This window comes from Oncorhynchus tshawytscha, linkage group LG05, assembly GCF_018296145.1.
Source record: "Oncorhynchus tshawytscha isolate Ot180627B linkage group LG05, Otsh_v2.0, whole genome shotgun sequence".
NCBI lineage: Eukaryota > Metazoa > Chordata > Actinopteri > Salmoniformes > Salmonidae > Oncorhynchus > Oncorhynchus tshawytscha.
In genome coordinates this window covers 24,553,385-24,577,648 of record NC_056433.1, presented here as the reverse complement: position 1 = coordinate 24,577,648, position 24,264 = coordinate 24,553,385, and the positions used below count along the sequence as shown (strand labels likewise).

Genomic DNA, 24,264 nt, shown 5'->3' with positions numbered 1-24,264 from the left:
AGGAGCGAGGAGAGGTACGGAAGCTATACTGTTACACTGGCAATACTAAAGTACCTATAAGAACATCCAATAGTCAAAGGTTAATGAAATACAAATGGTATAGAGAGAAGTAGTCCTATAATTCCTATAATAACTACAACGTAAAACTTCTTACCTGGGAATATTGAAGACTCATGTTAAAAGGAACCACCAGCTTTCATATGTTCTCATGTTCTGAGCAAGGAACTTAAACGTTAGCTTTCTTACATGGCACATATTGCACTTTTACTTTCTTCTCCAACAATTTGTTTTTGCATTATTTAAACCAAGTTGAACATGTTTCATTATTTATTTGAGGCTAAATTGATTTTATTGATGTATTATATTAAGTTAAAATAAGTGTTCATTCAGTATTGTTGTAATTGTCATTATTACAAATAAAATAAAAAATCGGCCGATTAATCGGTATCTGCTTTTTTTGGTCCTCCAATAATTGGTATCGGTATCGGCGTTGAAAAATCATAATTTGTCGACCTCTAGTGACAACACCTGTAGAGATACAACTGGTATTGTAGCCACTTGGGAATGGTTATCTGATATGTTTAGAACACTTCTAGTGCAGAAAATGTAAATGTGATTGGGCTAAAAATAAAGATGCATTGGTGGTGAATGTTTCCTGGTACACTGAAGTAGCTCTTAAATGATAAGGCCTGGGCATATGCGTTCTAGGTCATGGAATAGAGTGCATTATATGAATGTAAACTTTTAAAACACTGTTTAGACTTTCAATGCAATAATGTAGAGTGCAGTATGCATAGAAACATTTTATTTTAAAAACTTTGTTTATGTTTAAACTGTAAACATCACAGGCGTTTACTATAGTTATCTGGCATACATAATTTGTGTGTGTGTGTGTGTGTGTGTGTGTGTGTGTGTGTGTGTGTGTGTGTGTGTGTGTGTGTGTGTGTGTGTGTGTGTGTGTGTGCGTGCGTGCGTGCATACTCCATAGTATGCGTGTGTGTGAGCATTGCAGGCTTTTATTCTTCAGAGTATTAGTGGAGAAGCCTTGGGGTTAGCACTCCTGAGAGAGTTGACTCAGTCAGTCTGATGTTTCATGCTCATTTAACAAACAAATAGAGAATAGGGATTTTAATTTGAACATTCTTCTAGTCATTAGTTGTTTATTGAACTCTTTAAACTGTGAAAATGATATTGTTTCTGTTGTTTCCTAGCTGCATTAAACTGTCTCAACTCATCCCCATTAAAACTAGCAACAAGAGACAGACCATAACTTCAGCGCTTGGCATTTTGGCACAAAACCTTTATCCAGTCAGATTGCCTTCTTCCAGCATGGCAATAATAGCCAGTTACACAAGGTGTGGGTGTGGGTGTTTTTCCACTACAGTGTTTCCATATGCAACCCAGCCTTCAGAGAGAGGGGCTACCTGAGTGTAGTATAGTGCTGCGGCTCCACCAGGCTGCCTCCCTACAACACAAGGCCTCGTTAAGGAGAGAATTATTTTGTTGTTCCCAGCCTTCCAGCCTCGCACTCGCTTTCTCATTAAGCCTGAGAAATAAAAACACTTAATGAAATATTTGAGGCGCATCTGTGGGCAGTTAGATGGGTGAGGGGGTTGCCAAGCATGTGTGGCAGCAGGTAGTGCTGTACTGCTACCATACCAGGGTCTGGAGAGCAGAAGGAACTGTAGTACTGTGGCAGTACAGTGAAGACATGGCTGGGTGTATTGGACTATACAGCATACAGTAGAATAGATGAGGTCTTTAGCATTTCATTTGACATTTCAGTGATTTAGCAGACGCTCTTATCCAAAGCGACTTAAGTGCATTCACCATAAAGACGGCTAGGTGAGACAACCACATATCACAGTCATAGTGAGTATTATTTTTCCTCCATAAAGCAGCTATCAACAAAGTCAGTGCTAGCGAGGAAACGTTTCAATGTTTCCACACTAGATCAGAGGACATCAGTGCATGGGATGCAGCACACATTCCTCCCAGTATCAAACACTCCATCAAATCAAATTTAATTTCCACATGCACCGAATACAACAGGTGTAGACTTTACTGTGAAATGCTTACTTGTAAGCCCTTAGCCCTTAACCAACAATGCAGTTCAAGAAATAGAGTAAAAAAAACATTTACTAAATAAACTAAAGTAAAAAATGTAATAAAAAGTAACACAATAAAATAACAATAACGAGGCAGGGGGGGTACCAGTACCGAGTCAATGTGCTGAGTTACAGGTTAGTCGAGGTCATTTGATCCTGTAGGTAGAGGTAAAGTGACTATGCATAGATAATAAACAGCGAGTAGCAGTAGTGTAAAAACAAAGGGAGTGTCAATGTAAATAGGCCGGGTGGCCATTTGATTAATTATTCAGCAGTCTTATGACTTGGGGGTAGAAGCTGTTAAGGAACCTTTTGGACCTAGACTTGGCGCTTCGGTACCGCTTGCCGTGCGGTAGCAGAGAGAACAATCTATGACTAGGGTGGCTGGAGTCTCTGACCATTTTTGGCACTGTGGCACACCTGTTTATTTTGAGACTATTAAGGAATGTTGTATACCCTCTGTAGCGCCTTACTGTATAACGTTTTGAGGATCTGAGGACCCTTGCCAAATCTTTTCAGTCTCCTAAAGGGGGAAAAGGCATTGACATGCCCTCTTCACGACTTTCTTGGTGTGTTTGGATCATGATAGTTTGTTGGTGATGTGGACACCAAGGAACGCAAAACTCTCGACCAGCTCCACGACAGCCCCGTCGATGTGAATGGGGGCGTGTTCAGCCCTCCTTTTCCTGTAGTCCACGATCATCTCCTTTGTCTTGCTCACATTGAGGGAGAGGTTGTTGTCTTGGCACCATACTGCCAGGTCTCTGGCCTTCTCCCTATAGGCTGTCTCATCGTTGTCAGTAATCATGCCTACCACCGTTGTGTCATCAGCAAACTTAATGATGGTGTTGGAGTCGTGCTTGGCTACGCATTCATGTGTGAACAGAGAGTACAGGAGGGGACTAAGCATGCACCCCTGAGGGGCCCCAGTGTTGAGGATCAGCGTGGCAGACATGTTGTTACCTACCCTTACCAGCTGGGAGCGGCATGTCAGGAAGTCCAGGATCCAGTTGCAGAGGGAGGTGTTTAGTCCCAGGGTCCTTAGCTTAGTCATGAGCATTGTGGGCACTATGGTGTTTAACACTGACCTGTAGTCAATGAATAGCATTCTCACATACAGTGCCTTGCGAAAGTATTCGGTCCCCTTGAACTTTGCGACCTTTTGCCACATTTCAGGCTTCAAACATAAAGATATAAAACTGTATTTTTTTGTGAAGAATCAACAACAAGTGGGACACAATCATGAAGTGGAACGACATTTATTGGATATTTCAAACTTTTTTTAACAAATCAAAAACTGAAAAATTGGGCGTGCAAAATTATTCAGCCCCCTTAAGTTAATACTTTGTAGCGCCACCTTTTGCTGTGATTACAGCTGTAAGTCGCTTTGGGGTATGTCTCTATCAGTTTTGCACATCGAGAGACTGACATTTTTTCCCATTCCTCCTTGCAAAACAGCTCGAGCTCAGTGAGGTTGGATGGAGAGCATTTGTGAACAGCAGTTTTCAGTTCTTTCCACAGATTCTCGATTGGATTCAGGTCTGGACTTTGACTTGGCCATTCTAACACCTGGATATGTTTATTTTTGAACCATTCCATTGTAGATTTTGCTTTATGTTTTGGATCATTGTCTTGTTGGAAGATGAATCTCCATCCCAGTCTCAGGTCTTTTGCAGACTCCCATCAGGTTTTCTTCCAGAATGGTCCTGTATTTGGCTCCATCCATCTTCCCATCAATTTTAACCATCTTCCCTGTCCCTGCTGAAGAAAAGCAGGCCCAAACCATGATGCTGCCACCACCATGTTTGACAGTGGGGATGGTGTGTTCAGGGTGATGGGCTGTGTTGCTATTTACGCCAAACATAACGTTTTGCATTGTTGCCAAAAAGTTCAATTTTGGTTTCATCTGACCAGAGCACCTTCTTCCACATGTTTGGTGTGCCTCCCAGGTGGCTTGTGGCAAACTTTAAACGACACTTTTTATGGATATCTTTAAGAAATGGCTTTCTTCTTGCCACTCTTCCATAAAGGCCAGATTTGTGCAATATACGACTGATTGTTGTCCTATGGACAGAGTCTCCCACCTCAGCTGTAGATCTCTGCAGTTCATCCAGAGTGATCATGGGCCTCTTGGCTGCATCTCTGATCAGTCTTCTCCTTGTATGAGCTGAAGGTTTAGAGGGACGGCCAGGTCTTGGTAGATTTGCAGGCGTCTGATACTCTTTCCATTTCAATATTATCGCTTGCACAGTGCTCCTTGGGATGTTTAAAGCTTGGGAAATCTTTTTGTATCCAAATCCGGCTTTAAACTTCTTCACAACAGTATCTCGGACCTGCCTGGTGTGTTCCTTGTTCTTCATGATGCTCTCTGCGCTTTTAACGGACCTCTGAGACTATCACAGTGCAGGTGCATTTATACGGAGACTTGATTACACACAGGTGGATTGTATTTATCATCATTAGTCATTTAGGTCAACATTGGATCATTCAGAGATCCTCACTGAACTTCTGGAGAGAGTTTGCTGCACTGAAAGCAAAGGGGCTGAATAATTTTGCACGCCCAATTTTTCAGTTTTTGATTTGTTAAAAAAGTTTGAAATATCCAATAAATGTCGTTCCACTTCATGATTGTGTCCCACTTGTTGTTGATTCTTCACAAAAATACAGTTTTATATCTTTATGTTTGAAGCCTGAAATGTGGCAAAAGGTCGCAAAGTTCAAGGGGGCCGAATACTTTCCCAAGGCACTGTAGGTGTTCCTTTTGTCCAGGTGGGAAAGGGCAGTGTGTAGTACAATTGAGATTGCATCCTCTGTGGATCTGTTGGGGCGGTATGCGAATTGGAGTTGGTCTAGGGTTACCGGGATGATGGTGCTGATGTGAGCCATGACAAAGCACTTCATGGCTACCAACGTAGTCATTTAGGCAGATTACCTTCGCTTTCTTGGGCGCAGGGATCATGGTGGCCTGCTTGAAACATGTAGGTATTACAGTCTTGAACAGGGAGAGGTTGAAATGTCAGTGAAGACACTTGCCATTTGGTCCACGCATGTCCTGGTAATCCGTCTGGCCTGGCGGCCTTGTGAAACACTGCAGCTCCATGTACTGTACTCTGGCACACCTGTTTATTTTGAGACTGTTGCTAAGGAATGTTGTATATTTAAGAAATGGTGATACAGGGAGTAAATTATTTGGAGTGTTTGGCCTGGCTTGAAAGAATGCAGTAATAATAGCTGCAGTCTGTTAGTGGTCCTGGGCTTAGGCCACACTTAACCCAAAGGAGAGAGACCATCATGTATATCTGTCCTTCTACCCCCATTACCCACCGCACACACACGCACTCTGCATGGTATGAGCCATCACTTTTGATAGGAGCTGGCTGGCTGGGGTACAGACATTCACCAAAGATGGTGAGCTCACCACATACAGTACAGTCCACACACACACACACACACACACACACACACACACACACACACACACACACACACACACACACACACACACACACACACACACAGAGAGCACATTTATTAGCAGAGCCTGAAATAGCATGGATAATGCTAGGTCCAGATAGGCAGCATTCATGATGGGCTAGTGTGTGTGTCGTGATAGAGAACGGTAATGCTGTCCTTATTTGAGTCCCTCAGTATGATAGATGATGGCTAGGAGAGTGTTGCGATCCCAGTGGTCTTTTAGGTGGGGAGATGTTTGAAAATCTGTATCTTATAGTTGACAGATACTGATATGGTAGTTAGGTCCTTTATCTTGTTCTGAGGACTGGGCTTGAGCAGTGTGGTGTCAGATCTCCTCTCCTCTACTATCCCCTGTCATTCTTTTCCTCTCAGCACCTCTCATTCGTTCTCTATTTCCTTTTCACTCGTTTTATTTTCTGCATTCCCCTTCTCTCGCTCTCCCCTCCTCTCCCTCTCTGCGCGTCAGAATGCAGCAGCATTGACGTCACCCAGTGGTTGGCTGAGGAGTCCAGGCCCTCAGGAGAAATGGAGAGAGAGACTCACTTTGTAACACAATGCTGTGTGAATACTGTGAATAACAATTATTATTATTATTATTTGTATTTTTTTAAACATTTAACCTTTATTTAACTAGGCAAGTCAGTTAAGAACAAATTCTTATTTACAATGATGGCCTACCGGGGAACAGTGAGGTAACGGCCTTGTTCAGGGGCAGAAATACACATTTTTACCTTGTCAGCTCCGGGATTCGAAACCAGGAACCTTTCGGTTACTGGCCCAACGCTGTGAACACTAGGCTACCTGCCGCCCAGGCAGATCCCCATTAGCTGTTGCAAAAGCAGGGGTCTTCCTGGGGTCCACACAAAACATGAAACATGTCATAATACAGAACAAGAACAGCTCAAGGACAGAACTACATTTTTTTTTAAAGGCACACGTAGCCTACATAACAATGCATACACACAAACTATCTAGGTCAAATAGGGGCGAGGCGTTGTGCGGTGAGGTGTTACTTTATCTGTTCATTTGAGCAATTTGAGATGGAACGGAGTTCTATGCAATAATGGCTCTATATAATACTGTACACTTTCTTAAATTTGTTCTGGATTTGGGGACTGTGAAAAGACCCCTCGTGGCATGTCTGGTGAGGTAAGTGTGTGTGTCAGAGCTGTGTGTAAGTTGACTATGCAAACAATTTGGGATTTTAAACACATTAATGTTTCTTATAAAAAGAAGTGACGCAGTCACTCTCTCATCAACTCTTAGCCAAGAGAAACGGGCATACTGTCACACCCTGACCATAGTTTGCTTTGTATGTTTCTATGTTTTTGTTGGTCAGGGTGTGAGCTGGGTGGGTATTCTATGTTACATGTCTAGTTTGTCTAGTTCTATGTTTGGCCTGATATGGTTCTCAATCAGAAGCAGGTGTTCGTCATTGTCTCTGATTGGGAACCATATTTAGGTAGCCTGTCTGGTGTTGGGTTTTGTGGGTGATTGTCCTTAGTGTCTTGATGTCCTTGTTCTGTGTGTATGTGCACCAGTATTAGGCTGTTTCGGTTTTCGTTACGTTTATTGTTTTGTAGTGTTTGTATTTAGATTCGTGTTGCTTCAGTTTAATAAACATGGATCGCAATCTACACGCCGCATTTTGGTCCGACTCTCTTTCCCATACAGAAAACCGTTACACATACATAGTATTTATATCAGCCCTCTGATTACAATGAAGAGCAAGATGTGCCGCTCTGTTCTGGGCCAGTTGCAGCTTAACTAGGTCTTTCCTTGCAGCACTGGACCACACGACTGGACAATAATCAAGATTAAACAAAACTAGAGCCTGCAGAACTTCCTTTTTGGAGTGTGGTGTCAAAAAAGCAGAGCATCTCTTTATTACGGACAGACCTCTCCCCATCTTTACAACTATTGAATCTATATGTTTTGACCATTTTACAATCTAAGGTAATGCCAAATAATTTAGTCTCCTCAACTTGTTCAACAGCCACACCATTCATTACCAGATTCAGCTGAGGTCTAGAACTTAAGGCATGATTTGTACCAATTAAAATGCTCTTAGTTTTAGAGATGTTCAGGACCAGTTTATCACTGGCCACCCATTCCAAAACAGACTTTAACTCTTTGTTAAGGGTTTCAGTGACTTCATTAGCTGTGGTTGTGTCACGCGGGACTAGGTGGGTGAAGGAATCAGATGCAGAGAGTTCCACTGGGGAAAAGTGCTCTTTACTTCAGCACATAAAAATGATAAGCCCAACAATACAGGGCACGGACATACAACGTGACAACCCAAAAAACACAGGGTGCCAAGTTAAGAAAATAAATCCACCTCTACCTAAAATGCACACACGTAACATAAAGACAATCCCGCACAAAACAAGGGCGGGTCTACCTACTAAATATAGGGAAGCTCATAAAGCCAAACAACAGAAACACAGGTGAAACTAATAAGACAAAACAAACAGACAAACGAAAAAAGGATCGGTGGCGGCTAGTAGGATGGTGACGACGACCGCCGAGCACCGCCCGAACAGGCAGGGGAGCCAACTTCGGCGGAAGTCGTGACAGGTTGCTGATGTGTATATGGTTGAATCATCAGCATACATGGACACACATGCTTTGTTTAATGCGTGGCAGGTCATTGGTAAAAATAGAAAAGAGTAGAGGACCTAGAGAGCTGCCCTGTGGTAAACCACACTTTAAATGTTGGATATTAGAGAAGCTTCCGAATTAAGAAAACCTTTTTGAGTTCTATTAGATAGATAGCTCTGAATCCACGATATGGCAGAGGTCGAAAAGCCATAACACATACGTTTTTTCAACCACAGGTCAATAATATCAAAGGCTACAGTGAAATCTAATAGTACAGCTCTGACAATCTTCTTATTATCAATTTCTTTCAACCAATCATCAGTCATTTGTGTCAGTGTTGAGGGCACATGTTGAGTACCCTTCTCTATAAGTATGCTGAAAGTCTGTTGTAAATTTGTTTATAGAGAAATAGCATTGTATTTGGTCAAACACAATTTTTAAAAACAGGTTGCTAAGAGCTGGCAGCAAGCTTATAGGTCTGCTGTTAGAACCAGTAAAGGCCGATTTACCACTCTTGGGTAGCGGAATTACTTTGGCTTCCCTCCAGCTTCCCTCCAGAGGACAAAGACTTTCCTCTAGGCTCAGATTAAAGATATGATAGATAGGAGTGGCTATAGAGTCTGCCACCATCCTCAGTAGCTTTCCATCTCAGTTGTCAATGTTTTCTTTGATTATATTTTTTTTTAATGCATGAATATCAAGGCTCACTGTTCGTGGTTGGCATTTCCTGCCTAATTTTGCACACTTTGCCAATTAAGTAATCATTAAAATAATTGCCAACATCAAATGGTTATGTGATGAATAGGCAATCTGATTCGATGAAAGATGGAGTTGAATTTGTCTTTCTGCCCATAATTTAATTTAAAGTACTTTTTTCCATCACTCTTTATATCATAGATCTTGGCCTCATAATACAGTTTCTTCTTCTTTTTGTTGAGTTTAGTCACAAAATGTCTCAATTTGCAGTAAGTCAGCCAGTCAGATGTCCAGCCAGACTTATTAGCCACTCCTTTTGCCCAATCTCTTAAACCATACTGTTTTTCAATTCTGAAATTTCCATTCCATTTTCCGCCAAGATAGAACTGCCAAAGTGGGTGGAGTTGCAATCTACTGCAGAGATCGCCTGCAGAGTTCTATCCTGCTATCCAGGTCTGTGCCCAAACAATTCTACTTTTAAAAATCCACCTTTCCAGAAAGAAGTCTCTCACTGTTGCGCTTGTTATAGTCCCCCCTCAGCCCCCAGCTGTGCCCTGGACAACATATGTGAATTGATTGCCCCCATATATCTTCAGAGTTCATACTGTTAGGTGACCTAAACTGGGTTATGCTTAACACCCCAGTCGTCCTACAGTCTAAGCTAGATGCCCTCAATCTCACACAAATTATCAAGGAACCTACCAGGTACAACCCTACATCTGTAACCATGGGTACCCTCTTAGATATCATCCTGACTAACCTGTCCTCTAAATACACCTCTGCTGTCTTCAACCAGGATCTCAGCAATCACTGCCTCATTGCCTGCGTCCGTAATGGGTCCGTGGTCAAAGGACCACCCCTCTTCACTGTCAAACGCTCCCTAAAACACTTCAGGAAACAGGCCTTTCTAATCGACCTGGCCCAGGTATCCTGTAAGGATATTGACCTCATCCCATCAGTAGAGGATGCCTGGTTGCTCTTTAAAAGTGATTTCCTCACCATCTTAAATAAGCATGCCCCATTCATAAAATGTAGAACTAAGAACAGATAGTCAAGTCACCCCAGACTTGACTGCCCTTGACTAGCACAAAAACATCCTGTGGCGTTCTGCATTAGCTTCGAATAGCCCCAGCGATATGCAACTTTTCAAGGAAGTCAGGAACCAATATACACAATCAGTTAGGAAAGCTGAGGCTAGCTTTTTCAAACAGAAATTTGCATCCTGTAGCACTAATTACAAAAAGTAAGTAAGTAAAAAAGTAAGTCCATGGAGAATAAGAGCACATCCTCCCAGCTGCCCACTGCACTGAGGCTAAGAAACACTGTCACCACTGATAAATCTACGATCATTGATCATTTCAATAAGCATTTTTCTACAGCTGGCCATGCTTTCCACCTGGCTACCCCTACCCCGGCCAACAGCTCTGCACCCCCTGCAGCAACCCCCACTTAGAATATGTGGACAACTACAAACACCTAGGTGTCTGGTTAGACTGTAAACTCTCCTTACAGACTCACATTAAGCATCTCCAATCCAAAATTAAACCTAGAATCGGCTTCCTATTTCGCAACAAAGCCTCCTTCACTCATGCTGCCAAACATACCCTCGTAAAACTGACTATCCTACCGATCCTTGACTTCGGCGAAGTCATTTACAAAATAGCCTCCAACACTCTACTCAGCAAACTGGATGTAGTCTATCACAGTGCCATCCATTTTGTCACCAAAGCCCCATATACTACCCATCACTGCGACCTCTATGCTCTCGTTGGCTGGCCAACGCTACATATTCTTTGCCAAACCCACTGGCTCCAGGTCATCTATCAGTCCTTGATAGGTAAAGCCCCACCTTATCTCAGCTCACTGTTCACCATAGCAACACCCACCCGTAGCACACGCTCCAGCAGGTATATTTCACTGGACATCCCCAAAGCCAACACCTCTTTGGCTGCCTTTCCTTTCAGTTCTCTGCTGCCAATGACTGTAACAAATTGCAAAAATCACTGAAGCTGGAGACTTATATCTCCCTCTCTAATCTCCCTCTCTAACTCTAGCTGTCAGAGCAGCTTACCGATCACTCTACCTGTACACAGACAATCTGTAAATAACACACCCAACTACCTCGCCCCATGTTATTATTTATCTTTTTGCTCTTTTGCACCCCAGTATCTCTACTTGCACATCATCATCTGCACATCTATCACTCCAGTGTTAATGCTAAATTGTAATTATTTCGCCTCTATGGCCTATTTATTGCCTTACCTCCCCAATCTTGTACATTTGCTCACACTGTACATAGATTTTTCTATTGTGTTATTGACTGTGCATTTGTTTATGTGTAACTCTGTGTTGTTGTTTTTGTCGCACTGCTTTGCTTTATCTTGGCCAGGTCGCAGTTGTAAATGAGTGTTGTAAATTGTAAATGCCAAACCCGTTTGACATGTTTCTGTGGACTGTAACGGAACTTTTTGACATTTCGTCTGCAACTAGTGAACGCACTTCATGACTTTGGATTTGTTTACAAAACGCGCTAACAAAAGTAGCTATTTGGACATAAATGATGGACATTATCGAATAAAACAAACATTTATTGTGGAACTGGGATTCCTGGGAGTGCATTCTGATGAAGATCATCAAAGGTAAGTGAATATTTATAATGTTATTTCTGACTTCTGTTGACTGCACAATATGGCGGATATCTTTTTGGCTTGTTGGGTCTCTGAGCACCGTACTCAGATTATTGCATGGTTTGCTTTTTCCGTAAAGCTTTTTTGAAATCTGACACAGCAGTTGCATTAAGGAGTTTATCTAAAGTTTATCTAAAGTTCCATGTATAACACTTGTATTTTCATCAACATTTATAATGAGTATTTCTGTAAATTTATGTGGTTTTCTGCAAAATCACCGGATGTATTTGGAACGACTGAACATAACGCGCCAATGTATACTGAGATTTTTTAATATAAATATGAACTTTATCGAACAAAACATACATGTATTGTGTAACATGAAGTCCTATGAGTGTCATCTGATGAAGATCATCAAAGGTTAGTGATTAGTTCTATTTCTGATTTTTGTGAGTCCACTCTTTGGCTGGAAAAATGGCTGTGTTTTTCTGTGACTTGGCTCTGACCTAACATAATCGTTTGTGGTGCTTTCGCTATAAACCCTATTTGAAATGGTGGGATTAACAATAAGATACTTGTATGTTTGAGGAATTTCTATTATGAGATTTCTGTTGTTTGAATTTGGCGCCCTGCACTTTCACTGGCTGTTGTCATTTCGATCCCGTTAACGGGATCTTAGCCCTACGAAGTTTTTAACAGGTGCATGTTTATCAATAATAGAGTTCAGTGTGTCAAATCGGAGGGTCTGCTGTCCGGACCTCTGGCAGTCTCTATGGGGGTTCAATTCTTGGACCGACTCTCTTCTCTGTATTCATCAATGAGGTCGCTCTTGCTGCTGGTGAGTCTCTGACCCACCTCTACGCAGACGACACCATTCTGTATACTTCTGGCCCTTCTTTGGACACTGTGTTAACAACCCTCCAGGCAAGCTTCAATGCCATACAACTCTCCTTCCGTGGCCTCCAATTGCTCTTAAATACAAGTAAAACTAAATGCATGCTCTTCAACCGATCGCTACCTGCACCTGCCCGCCTGTCCAACATCACTACTCTGGACGGCTCTGACTTAGAATACGTGGACAACTACAAATACTTAGGTGTCTGGTTAGACTGTAAACTCTCCTTTCAGACCCATATCAAACATCTCCAATCCAAAGTTAAATCTAGAATTGGCTTCCTATTTCGCAACAAAGCATCCTTTACTCATGCTGCCAAACATACCCTTGTAAAACTGACCATCCTACCAATCCTGTACGCTCTCGTTGGCTGGCCCTCGCTTCATACTCGTCGCCAAACGCACTGGCTCCATGTCATCTACAAGACCCTGCTAGGTAAAGTCCCCCCTTATCTCAGCTCGCTGGTCACCATAGCATCTCCCACCTGTAGCACACGCTCCAGCAGGTATATCTCTCTAGTCACCCCCAAAACCAATTCTTTCTTTGGCCACCTCTCCTTCCAGTTCTCTGCTGCCAATGACTGGAACGAACTACAAAAATCTCTGAAACTGGAAACACTTATCTCCCTTACTAGCTTTAAGTACCAACTGTCAGAGCAGCTCACAGATTACTGCACCTGTACATAGCCCACCTATAATTTAGCCCAAACAACTACCTCTTTCCCTACTGTATTTAATTTATTTATTTATTTATTTTGCTCCTTTGCACCCCATTATTTGCTCCTTTGCACCCCACTCCTTTGCACCCCATTGCAAATCTACCATTCCAGTGTTTTACTTGCTATATTGTATTTACTTTACCACCATGGCCTTTTTTTGCCTTTACCTCCCTTATCTCACCTCATTTGCTCACATCGTATATAGACTTGTTTATACTGTATTATTGACTGTATGTTTGTTTTACTCCATGTGTAACTCTGTGTCGTTGTATGTGTCGAACTGCTTTGCTTTATCTTGGCCAGGTCGCAATTGTAAATGAGAACTTGTTCTCAACTTGCCTACCTGGTTAAATAAAGGTGAAATAAAAATAAATAAATAAAATAATTGGAAGAAGCAATTTCATAAATGTATTAAGTGCAGCATCTGGATGCTTCTCATTAATCACATCAGACTAACAACTATTTTTTAACATCATCCACATAAGAGTCACAGCAAAATATTTTGTATGAGCTCGTATACTATTTTAGGACCAGCTGTTGGAACTTTGGCTTTCCTGGATATAGCCACTATATTGTGATCACTGCATCCAATGGGTAGAGATACAGCTTTAGAACAAAGTTCTACAGCATTAGTAAAAATGTGATCGATACATATGTATGATCTTGTTCCTGTGGTGTTTGTAAACACCCTGGTAGGTTGATTAATGACCTGAACCAGATTACAGGCACTGGTTACAGTGAGAAGCTTCCTCTTGCGCAGACAGCTTGATGAAAACCAGTCAATATTCAGTTCCCCAAGAAAGTAGACCTCTCTGTTTACAACACATACACTATCAAGCACTTCACACATATTATTCAGATACTGACTGTTCGCAATTGGTGTCCTAAAAGGCTTTAGATTAGGGATGCATGATATATCGGTGAGTATATCAGAATCGGCCGATATTAGCTAAAAATGGCAACATTGGCATCGGCCCGATGTCTAATTTAACGTCGATGCGCAAGTCCGATGTCAAAGCTGACGTGCATACCTACATATATGACGTAACTAGATTATGTAATGATGCCATTGAGCGCACACTAAGCGCACACTTCCAACAACTCAACAAGTTCAAGACGAGCAGTCATTTGAAAGAGTAAGAACATTTCAGCGAGACAACTCAAAGGTGAAATCCTTTAACGCCAAGATAATGGAATTCATTGCCCTTGACAATCAACCGTCCTCTGTCGTGGATGATGTTGGCTTTCGCCGACTGGTCGAGCCCCGGTACACACTATTCTTCAGATGTTGCCCTACCGGAGTTACACAGTACTGTTGAAACGTACATCTATGAGCTACTTGCTATGGGCGTCACTGCTATTAGCTTCATGACTGACATTTGGACCAGCCAATGTTAGCCCCATGAGCATACTGAGTCTGACAGGACAGTGGGTCGACGAGGATTTCATACCGAGGAAAGCCGTATTGCTCAAGAATGTGCTGGTTCTCATACCGCTGCTGCCATTTCAATGGCATTTGAGAACATGTTTGAAACTTGGAAACATGAACACACTCCTAGAGCCATTCGAACAACTGACTTGAGAAATAAGCTAATCAACTGCTTCTGCAGCAGACGTGATTCCCTCTATCATGGCATTGAAACGCCTGCTCAACAAAACTGCCGACACAGACCGTGGGGTTAAAACTTACAAAAGTACTGGAGGCTGTGAACAAGAGATTTGGTGGCATTCTCTCTGAGCCTCTTTACTGTGTCGCCACCATGTTCGATGCTAGGTACAAGGACCGCTACTTCAATGCGGACAAGAAACAGGGTTTACGTGAAATGTTAGACACAGCTGGACAAGATGGAAACGGACACAGTGACAGTGGGCACTGAGGATGAGATGCCACGGACAGACAGAGCTGAAACTTCACTGCTTGACCTGTATGATGAAATCCTAGTTGAGAATGAAACGACTGAACAAATGAACAACAAAACAGCACAGCAAGTAAATGAAGGAAATAGATTTTGATTATGTTTTACTGGTAAGGGGGTCATACGTAAATGCCAACAAAATACATTTTGGGTCAGTGTGGTGTGTGTGTGTGTAACCTTCATTTAACTCGGCAAGTCAGTTAAGAACAAATTCTCATTTACAATGACGGCTACCCCGGCCAAACCCGGCCAATTGTGCGCCGCCCTATGGGACTCTCAATCACAGCCAGATATGATACAGCCTGGATCTGAACCAGGGACTGTAGTGACGCCTCTTGCACTGAGATGCAGTGCCTTAGACCGCTGTGTCCCTGTGTGTGTGTGTGTGTGTTAACTATTTAACTGTACTAGAATGCTTAAAATGCCGCTAAAATGTTCATATCGGTTATCAGTATCTGGGGTTTTTTGTCAAGGAAAATATTGGATATCGGCATCGGGCAAAAATGTCATATCGGTGCATCTCTACTTTAGATGTGCCCAGTGAACCTGCAACCACAACACTTCAATAACACTTGACATAAAATCTTCTCTAAGCATTACAGGGATATGGCTCTGAATATATACAACACCTCCCCCATAATCATTTCTGTCTCTTCTATAGATGTTATATACTTGTATTGCTACTACTGTATCATCAAATTAATTATCTAAGTGAGTCTCAGAAATGGCTAATATATGAATGTTATCTGATGTTAGCAAGTTATTGATTTCATGAACCTTATTTCTAAGGCTACGTACAGTGGTTTGCGAAAGTATTCACCCCCCTTGGCATTTTTCCTATTTTCTTACAACCTAGAATTAAAATAGATTTTTGGGGGGTTTGTATCATTTGATTTACACAACTTGCCTACCACTTTAAAAAAAAAATAAAAAAAAAATGTTTTCTTGTGAAACAAACAAGAAATAACAAAAAACAGAAAACTTGAGCGTGCATAACTATTCACCCCCCAAAGCAAATACTATGTAGAGACACCTGTTGCATAACTATTCACCCCCAAAGCAAATACTATGTAGAGACACCTGTTGCATAACTATTCACCCCCAAAGTCAATACTATGTAGAGACACCTGTTGCATAACTATTCACCCCCCAAAGCAAATACTATGTAGAGACACCTGTTGCATAACTATTCACCCCCAAAGTCAATACTATGTAGAGACACCTGTTGCATAACTATTCACCCCCAAAGCAAATACTTTGTAGAGACACCTGTTGCATAACTATTCACCCCCAAAGTCAATACTATGTAGAGACACCTGTTGCATAACTATTCACCCCCAAAGTCAATACTATGTAGAGACACCTGTTGCATAACTATTCACCCCCAAAGTCAATACTATGTAGAGACACCTGTTGCATAACTATTCACCCCCAAAGCAAATACTTTGTAGAGACACCTGTTGCATAACTATTCACCCCCCAAATTCAATACTTTGTAGAGACACCTGTTGCATAACTATTCACCCCCAAAGTCAATACTATGTAGAGACACCTGTTGCATAACTATTCACCCCCAAAGCAAATACTTTGTAGAGACACCTGTTGCATAACTATTCACCCCCAAAGCAAATACTTTGTAGAGACACCTGTTGCATAACTATTCACCCCCAAAGCAAATACTTTGTAGAGACACCTGTTGCATAACTATTCACCCCCAAAGTCAATACTATGTAGAGACACCTGTTGCATAACTATTCACCCCCAAAGTCAATACTATGTAGAGACACCTGTTGCATAACTATTCACCCCCAAAGTCAATACTATGTAGAGACACCTGTTGCATAACTATTCACCCCCAAAGTCAATACTATGTAGAGACACCTGTTGCATAACTATTCACCCCCAAAGTCAATACTATGTAGAGACACCTGTTGCATAACTATTCACCCCCAAAGTCAATACTTTGTAGAGACACCTGTTGCATAACTATTCACCCCCCAAAGCAAATACTTTGTAGAGACACCTGTTGCATAACTATTCACCCCCCCAAAGCAAATACTTTGTAGAGACACCTGCTGCATAACTATTCACCCCCCAAAGCAAATACTTTGTAGAGACACCTGTTGCATAACTATTCACCCCCAAAGTCAATACTTTGTAGAGACACCTGTTGCATAACTATTCACCCCCAAAGTCAATACTTTGTAGAGACACCTGTTGCATAACTATTCACCCCCCAAAGTCAATACTTTGTAGAGACACCTGTTGCATAACTATTCACCCCCCAAAGCAAATACTTTGTAGAGACACCTGTTGCATAACTATTCATCCCCCAAAGCAAATACTTTGTAGAGACACCTGTTGCATAACTATTCACCCCCCCCAAAGCAAATACTTTGTAGAGACACCTTTTGCATAACTATTCACCCCCAAAGCAAATACTTTGTAGAGACACCTTTTGCATAACTATTCACCCCCCCAAAGTCAATACTTTGTAGAGACACCTTTAGCAGCAATTACAGCTGCAAGTCTCTTGGGGTATATATTTTCTATGATGGCCAAAAAGCTCAATTTTAGTCTCATCTGACCAGAGTACCTTCTTCCATATGTTTGGGGAGTCTCCCACATGCCTTTTGGCAAACACCAAACATGTTTGCTTGTTTTTTTCTTTAAGCAATGGCTTTTTTTCTGGCCACTCTTCCGTAAAGCCCAGCTCTGTGGAGTGTACAGCTTAAAGTGGTCCTATGGACAGATACTCCAATCTCCGCTGTGGAGCTTTGCAGCTCCTTCAGAGTTATCTTTGGTCTCTTTGTTGCCTCTCTGATTAATGCCCTCCTTGCCTGGTCTGTGAGTTTTGGTGGGCTGCCCTCCCGTGGCAGGTTTGTTGTGGTGCCATATTCTTTCCATTTTTTAATAATGGATTTAATGGTGCTCTGTGGGATGATCAACGTTTCTGATATTTTTTATAACCCAACCCTGATCTGTACTTCTCCACAATTGTCCCTGGCCTGTTTGGGGAGCTCCTTGGTCTTCATAGTGCCGCTTGCTTGGTGGTGCCCCTTGGTTAGTGTTGTTGCAGACTCTGGGGCCTTTTAGAACAGGTGCATATATATATATATATACTGAGATCATGTGACACTTAGATTGCACACAGGTGGACTTTCTTTAACAAATTACGTGACTTCTGAAGGTAATTGGTTGCACCAGATCTTAGTTAGGGGCTTTATAGCAAAGGTGGTGAATACATATGCACACACCACTTTTCCTTTTTTTTAAAAAATGTTTTAAGTTATTTTGTTCATTTCACTATTTTGTGTGTCCATTACATGAAATCCAAAATAAAATCAATTTAAATTACATGTTGTAATGCAACAAAATAGGAAAAACGCCAAGGGTGTGAATGTCAATACTTTTACAAGGCACTATATATTAAATATGCTACCCAGGAAAGTGCTATTTTCAGCCCTTTCCTGGGTAGCTTATCAGAGAGACATAATACTGAAAAGAGCTAACAAAGCAAGAGGAAAATAAATATACATTCAGTTGTCCATTAATCAATTGGTGTGTGTGTGTGTGTGCTGTGGGGTTGAAGCTACGAACCCATAGGCTTGGCTCTCTCATCCCCTCCAGGCTTCTGGGAAGGAGGGTGGACAATGAGCCTGTCATAGCGGATGTAAGCAATGTCCCCACTCGCTCTGGCAGCTTTCATGGCTGGGATCAGTTCTTTCCTCTTCTGGCGCACAGCTTCAGAATAGTCCTCATTGAGGAAGATATACGTTCCTCTCAAGTTCTTGGCTCTTTCCAGAACAGCTACCTTGTCCTTGAACATCAGGAACTTGACCACTATCGTCCTGGGCTTGTCACCTGGGCTTTTTGGTGGGTTTTACAGTCCTGTGGGCGCACTCCACCTCAAACTTCCTGTGGTCCATCAGTCTCCGTCATGTGGAGATTCTGCAATTCCGTCCACAACCATGTTGTTCCACCTTGATTATCCCTTGAGAATCTGATTCATCCATCTTTGTTATCATAGATTCACACAGAACTGATGTACTCTTTCAATGACTTACAGATTGCTGTCATCGAGCTGACCCTGGGAGAACTGCAAACTGTTATTCAGGTCCGGGACCTCTCTGGTCAGGTCGTCCATTCATTTATCAGTTGAATCCACCAGTATTTGGTTAAAACACTTGAAGCTACAGTTGAAGTCGGAAGTTTACATACACCTTAGCCAAATACATTTAAACACAGTTTTTCGCAATTCCTGACATTTATTCCTACTAACAATTCTCTGTCTTAGGTCAGTTAGGATCACCACTTTATTTAAAAAATGTGAAATGTCAGAATAACAGTAGAGAGAATGATTTCTTTCAGCTTTTATTTCTTTCATCACATTCCCAGTGGGTCAGAAGTTTACATACACTCAATTAGTATTTGGTAGTATTGCCTTTCAATTGTTTAACTTGGGTCAAACATTTCAGGTAGCCTTCCACAATAAGTTGGGTGAATTTTGGCCCATTCCTCCTGACAGAGCTGGTGTCAGGTTTGTAGGCCTCCTTGCTCACACAGACTTTTTCAGTTCTGCCCACACATTTTCTATAGGATTGAGATCAGGGCTTTGTGATAGCCACTACAATACCTTGACTTTGCCCTTAAGCCATTTTGCCACAACTTTGGATTTGGTCAACATTACTGTACTACAATCATACCGCTTGGCCCAAGGGATGCCACTGCTATACCTCAGATACATAGACATTCCTAATATGTCACAGAACTTCCAGGTTTAAGAACAAATTCTTATTTACAATGACAGCCTAGGAACACTGGGTTAACTGCCTTGTTCAGGGGCAGAATGACAGATGTTTAACTTGTCAGCTCGGGGATTCGATCTAGCGACCTTTAGGGGACTGGCCCAACGCTCTAACCACTAGGCTACCTGCCGCCCCATATTATCTCAGTCTTCCCTGTGTTGAGGTCCTTATAACCAGATAATTACAAAGACTGTATATTCATCTTCTGCTCACTGAAATGCCCCCAATTCATGAGTAGAAAATCCTAGAGTTTTCCTCGTCATACTGAACGTGGGCTCCCTCTTGAGGTCATGTATTCTACTGTAGAAAAATGTTCTGAGATCTGCTGCTTTGAATTCTGAAACGTCTGCCTTGTACTTACCTTCTCTCTCTGTCTCTGTTTCTCCCGCTCTCTTCTCACTCACTCTGTCTACAGGAGAGAAGTTTGAGCTGCATGCGGGAACAGAGTCCACTCCCAGCGTCGTAGTCCACGTGTGCGATAGCGACACAGAGGAGGAGGAAGAGGAACCAAAGAATTGCCCCAAACCAAAAATCATCCAGACCCGGCGCCCTGACCTTCCTGTGTCCAACTGAACTCTGTCTCCCTGCCACTTCCTGCCGTAACATCCTCATGTGGAGGAAGGAGAATTTGACCCCCACCCATCTCTCTCACAGGAACATTCCCCCATGTTCAGCCTTCCCGCCTTAAGGCTGTCCGCCTGGGCCAGAGGGGGAGTGATCTCTGTTCCTCGTCCTCGCCGACATACAGCCGTTGATGTGCTACATGTATGATCACAGAGTTAGTTTCCGTCCACTATCATTTTCACATTTCTAGTTGCAGCCACCATGCCCTCAGTGATTGGTTCCTCTCTTTATGATTCTGTTGATGTAATGTCACACAGTTAGCAGTGATGGGGCAGCACCTTGCTTTGAGCTCTTAGCGGTTGTGGTGCATGCCAGTTTAAAGAAGCCCATTGTTCGCTTTTATGGACTGTTTGCTGGACGTTAGCTTTGCTCTCGCATCACTGCGTATGTACCACAAGCACTAATGATGAATAGCACTTCTCTCATCAGGGCATGTTAGCCACTGAGGTGGTGAGGGATTGGCGCTGCATGAATTGAAGTAACCCTAAAGAATATTATAAATACTCAATACTTAAAGTTGTCAGAGGTTGTTCCTCATGTTGTCAGTGCTGTCTGTCGACCATGGGATTTTTTTTATCTTGCCAATGCATGCACTGGTCTGATACAGTTTGTGTATTTACTTTGCTCCGTTTGCTGTATGTAACTGTCAATGTGACCTCTCTCTTCTCTATCTTCTCTCTCTCCTCCCTGGGTGTTCTGGCTATCGGTGTTCTTCACAGAAAACAATGTTTAAACCTGTTACAAGCCATGCGCCTTCAAGTGAAAACATTATGTACAATGATATTTCTGTGATTTTTCCTCAATGTGAAATTTTCTGTGTCCATGTCTTGTCCCTGACAGTCTGTTTTAAAGAAAGAGGGGGGAAAAAGTGAACTAAGAAAAAAAACAGAATGGATAGCCAATCAGATGTCATCACGTGAAGACAGTCTATAAAGTGCATGGTTACATTTTTATAGAGATATTGTGTTGTTTGAGAACAGTGGTTCAGGCATGGGGTTTCCTTGCAGTTTGTGTGCTTCTGTAGAGAGCGAGAAAGAAACATTTATTCAGACTCATAAGGAATAAGAAAATGCATCACAATGATCTTGTGAGGATGAAAAAAAACCAACGTATTATGTTACACAAAATGTTCCAAGTGCTATTACACAGTTTCTGTGAAAATGGTCAAGGGGAATGACACTCACTCACACAATCATTTTTGTTTCCCTTTGTGTGTTTTGTTGAGTTTTTCCTGTGTTGGTGCAATGAGTGTCTTGGTATGCCTGAATAACTTATAGGAATATAGAACAAGCCCTGTACAAAATGCATTTAAAATGCCCTGTCTGTTTGTGGAGAACTGGCGTTGTGATCAGTTTGCTATTGGCCCTTCCTGTTTTAGACACTACACCAACACTGAGATTCTAAATTTTTTTGACACACTGATTCCACCCTGGTGCTTTTCTACACTCTAACCACTCAGCCTGTAACCTCACAGTATCTATCATTTCAACCCTGATCTCTGATGATGATGATGATGACAAATCCAATGGTCTGATTTGATGACCCGGTTCAAAGTGTGCTGATTGATAATATGGTTTACTTCACCAAGATCCAGTAGGTTGCGCTCAATGCCCTTTTCTTCTACCTGCAATATTTCCCCATCTGCTTATAATTGACGTTTAAAGCAGATCAAATGTTGTTGGTAATAATGTGCCACTGTCCTTTTTGAAAAACACAGACATCAAATGAAATTGAATACGGTCCCTATCTATTTCTAAAAACACTAGGTTTGAATCATGCAACGTTTCTTTCTTTCAAATGGTTGGGGTAACAGTAGTCCTTCATCCTTGTTTTGTATCGAGAGTGTATTTAAGACACTCTTCCCTCACTGCATTTATCTGACGGTTACCAACAACACAATAACATGCCCCTGTCCAAATTATGTACTACAGCCACCATTACAACCCAAAATGAGGTGACTTGTATACAAGCAATGACTTTGTTTCTAGATTTTGGTGTTTTTCGCCTAGACCCCTGGTCTGTTGAATCTGCTCTATAAGCTTGTCCTGCAGTCATATCCTTAAATATAAACACAGTAAGAAGTCTGCATGTTGTCAATATGTATCTGTATGTGATTCAAAATGTCCAGATATTTGTATTTTACAGATTTTTTTTTCTCCATTTATTTTTGAAATCATATTATTGTCTGTTTTCTTCTGAGAGTCTGTTGGAGTGGGAAGTAGTATCAGTGATGGGGGGGAACCAATATCTGTATTGTGTAAAACTTGTGCAACACCTTCAATGTACTTGTCATTCTACATGTACAACCTGCCTGCCTACACTAAGGATACATATCTGTATATATTAATCAATACTATTTTTACTGCATTTTTGTACAAATATTCATGGTAGCCATGTAAAAGTAGTTGACATGATTCTACGGTAGTATTAAAAGAGTTTGGTTTTAATGCATTGTCTTGTTTTTAATGTGTCCTAATGTTGCTTTATAGGCCTACTGATTTTATAGGAAAATAAGGGGGAAATTCTCAAGTCTACATCCCCTCCCCAGCCCCCATTTACTAAGAGATTTGACTCCCATCTTGACTCCTCCATTCTCCTAACCTTCACTCAATTACTTTCTCTCCCATGTGCATCATCAGTGTGTAAGACTAGTCACGGCCAATTTCAGTGTCAATGTCAATTTAAATTGTATTTCTTAAGAGCTATCATCATTATACCGTGTTTAATTTTTAACAAAGAGGACATCACTGTGATAAACAACGTTCATCTCTCTCGTGTTCCTTATTGCTTTATCGGCTGTTGGAGAACGCTTGTTATTCCCCTCACTTAACTGTTGCTGTGGGTTTTCTAGGGCAACGCTGTCGCAACAGACATCAATCACTGTTGCCCTCCCCTTCTATCAGTCTTCTACAATATGACACTGATGTTCAGTCAGGCTACAGGCTATGTTTATGTAGGCTTAAACTTTAGAGGGCTAAGTCCTGTGTTGATGGGGTGAACAGGGTCAAAGCATATATTTACAACAGTCTGAAAGTACATGAAAAGTGGTGTCTTGACTCCCCCTCCTCTCCTCCGTCTCCTGCCTCCTCAGCTGGTCGGTCTAGTGCCAAGATGAAGGTGTGTTTGGCCCTGACATCCAGACATGAAGCCCTCTAACTGGCTCCCATATACAGTGGGTTCCTAAATTATTGACACCCTTGATAAAGAGGAGCAAAAATGACTGTGTAAAATAAATAATTCAAATACTGAGCTACGGGTAACTGCCAAAAATAAAGGAAACCCCAACATAGTTTCTTAATATGGTATTGGGTCACCATGAGCCAGAACAGCTTCAATGCACCTTGCCATAGATTTTATAAGTGTCGAAAACTATCGGTAGGATGTGACACTATTCTTCCATGACAAATTCCATCATTTAAGTGTTTTGTTGATGGTGGTGGAAAACATTGTCTCAGGTGCCGCTCCAGAATCTCCCGTAAGTGTTCAATTCGCTTGAGATCTGGTGATTTGAGACGGCCATGGCGTATGGTTTTCATACTTGTCAAACCGTTCAGTGACCACTCGTGCCCTGTGGAGTGGGGGGACATAGTCATCCTATGGAGGCATAGCCATGGTAGCCAAAATAATGGTCTTCTCAACATTTTTAAACATGACCCTAAGCATGATGGGATGTTCATTGTTTTACTCAGGAACCACACATGTGTGGAATCTCCTGCTTTCAATATACTTTGTATCCCTAATTTACTCAAGTGTTTCCATTATTTTAGCAGTTACCTGTATACTGTATGCTCCCAAAA

At 41.8% G+C, this 24,264-nt stretch overlaps 1 protein-coding gene across 2 annotated transcripts in view; it reads left to right on the top strand.

Annotated features, from left to right (window-relative positions):
• Window positions 1-22,914, top strand: part of LOC112250354 (calcipressin-2) — a 123,485-nt gene extending 100,571 nt beyond the window's left edge. For both annotated transcript variants that reach the window (XM_042321733.1, XM_024420431.2), the window contains one exon: window positions 20,259-22,914. In XM_042321733.1, the coding sequence (XP_042177667.1) occupies window positions 20,259-20,416 (158 nt within the window). In that variant the 3' untranslated portion in view covers window positions 20,417-22,914. The remainder of the gene's footprint in view (window positions 1-20,258) is intronic.
• The last annotated feature ends 1,350 nt before the right edge of the window (window positions 22,915-24,264 follow it).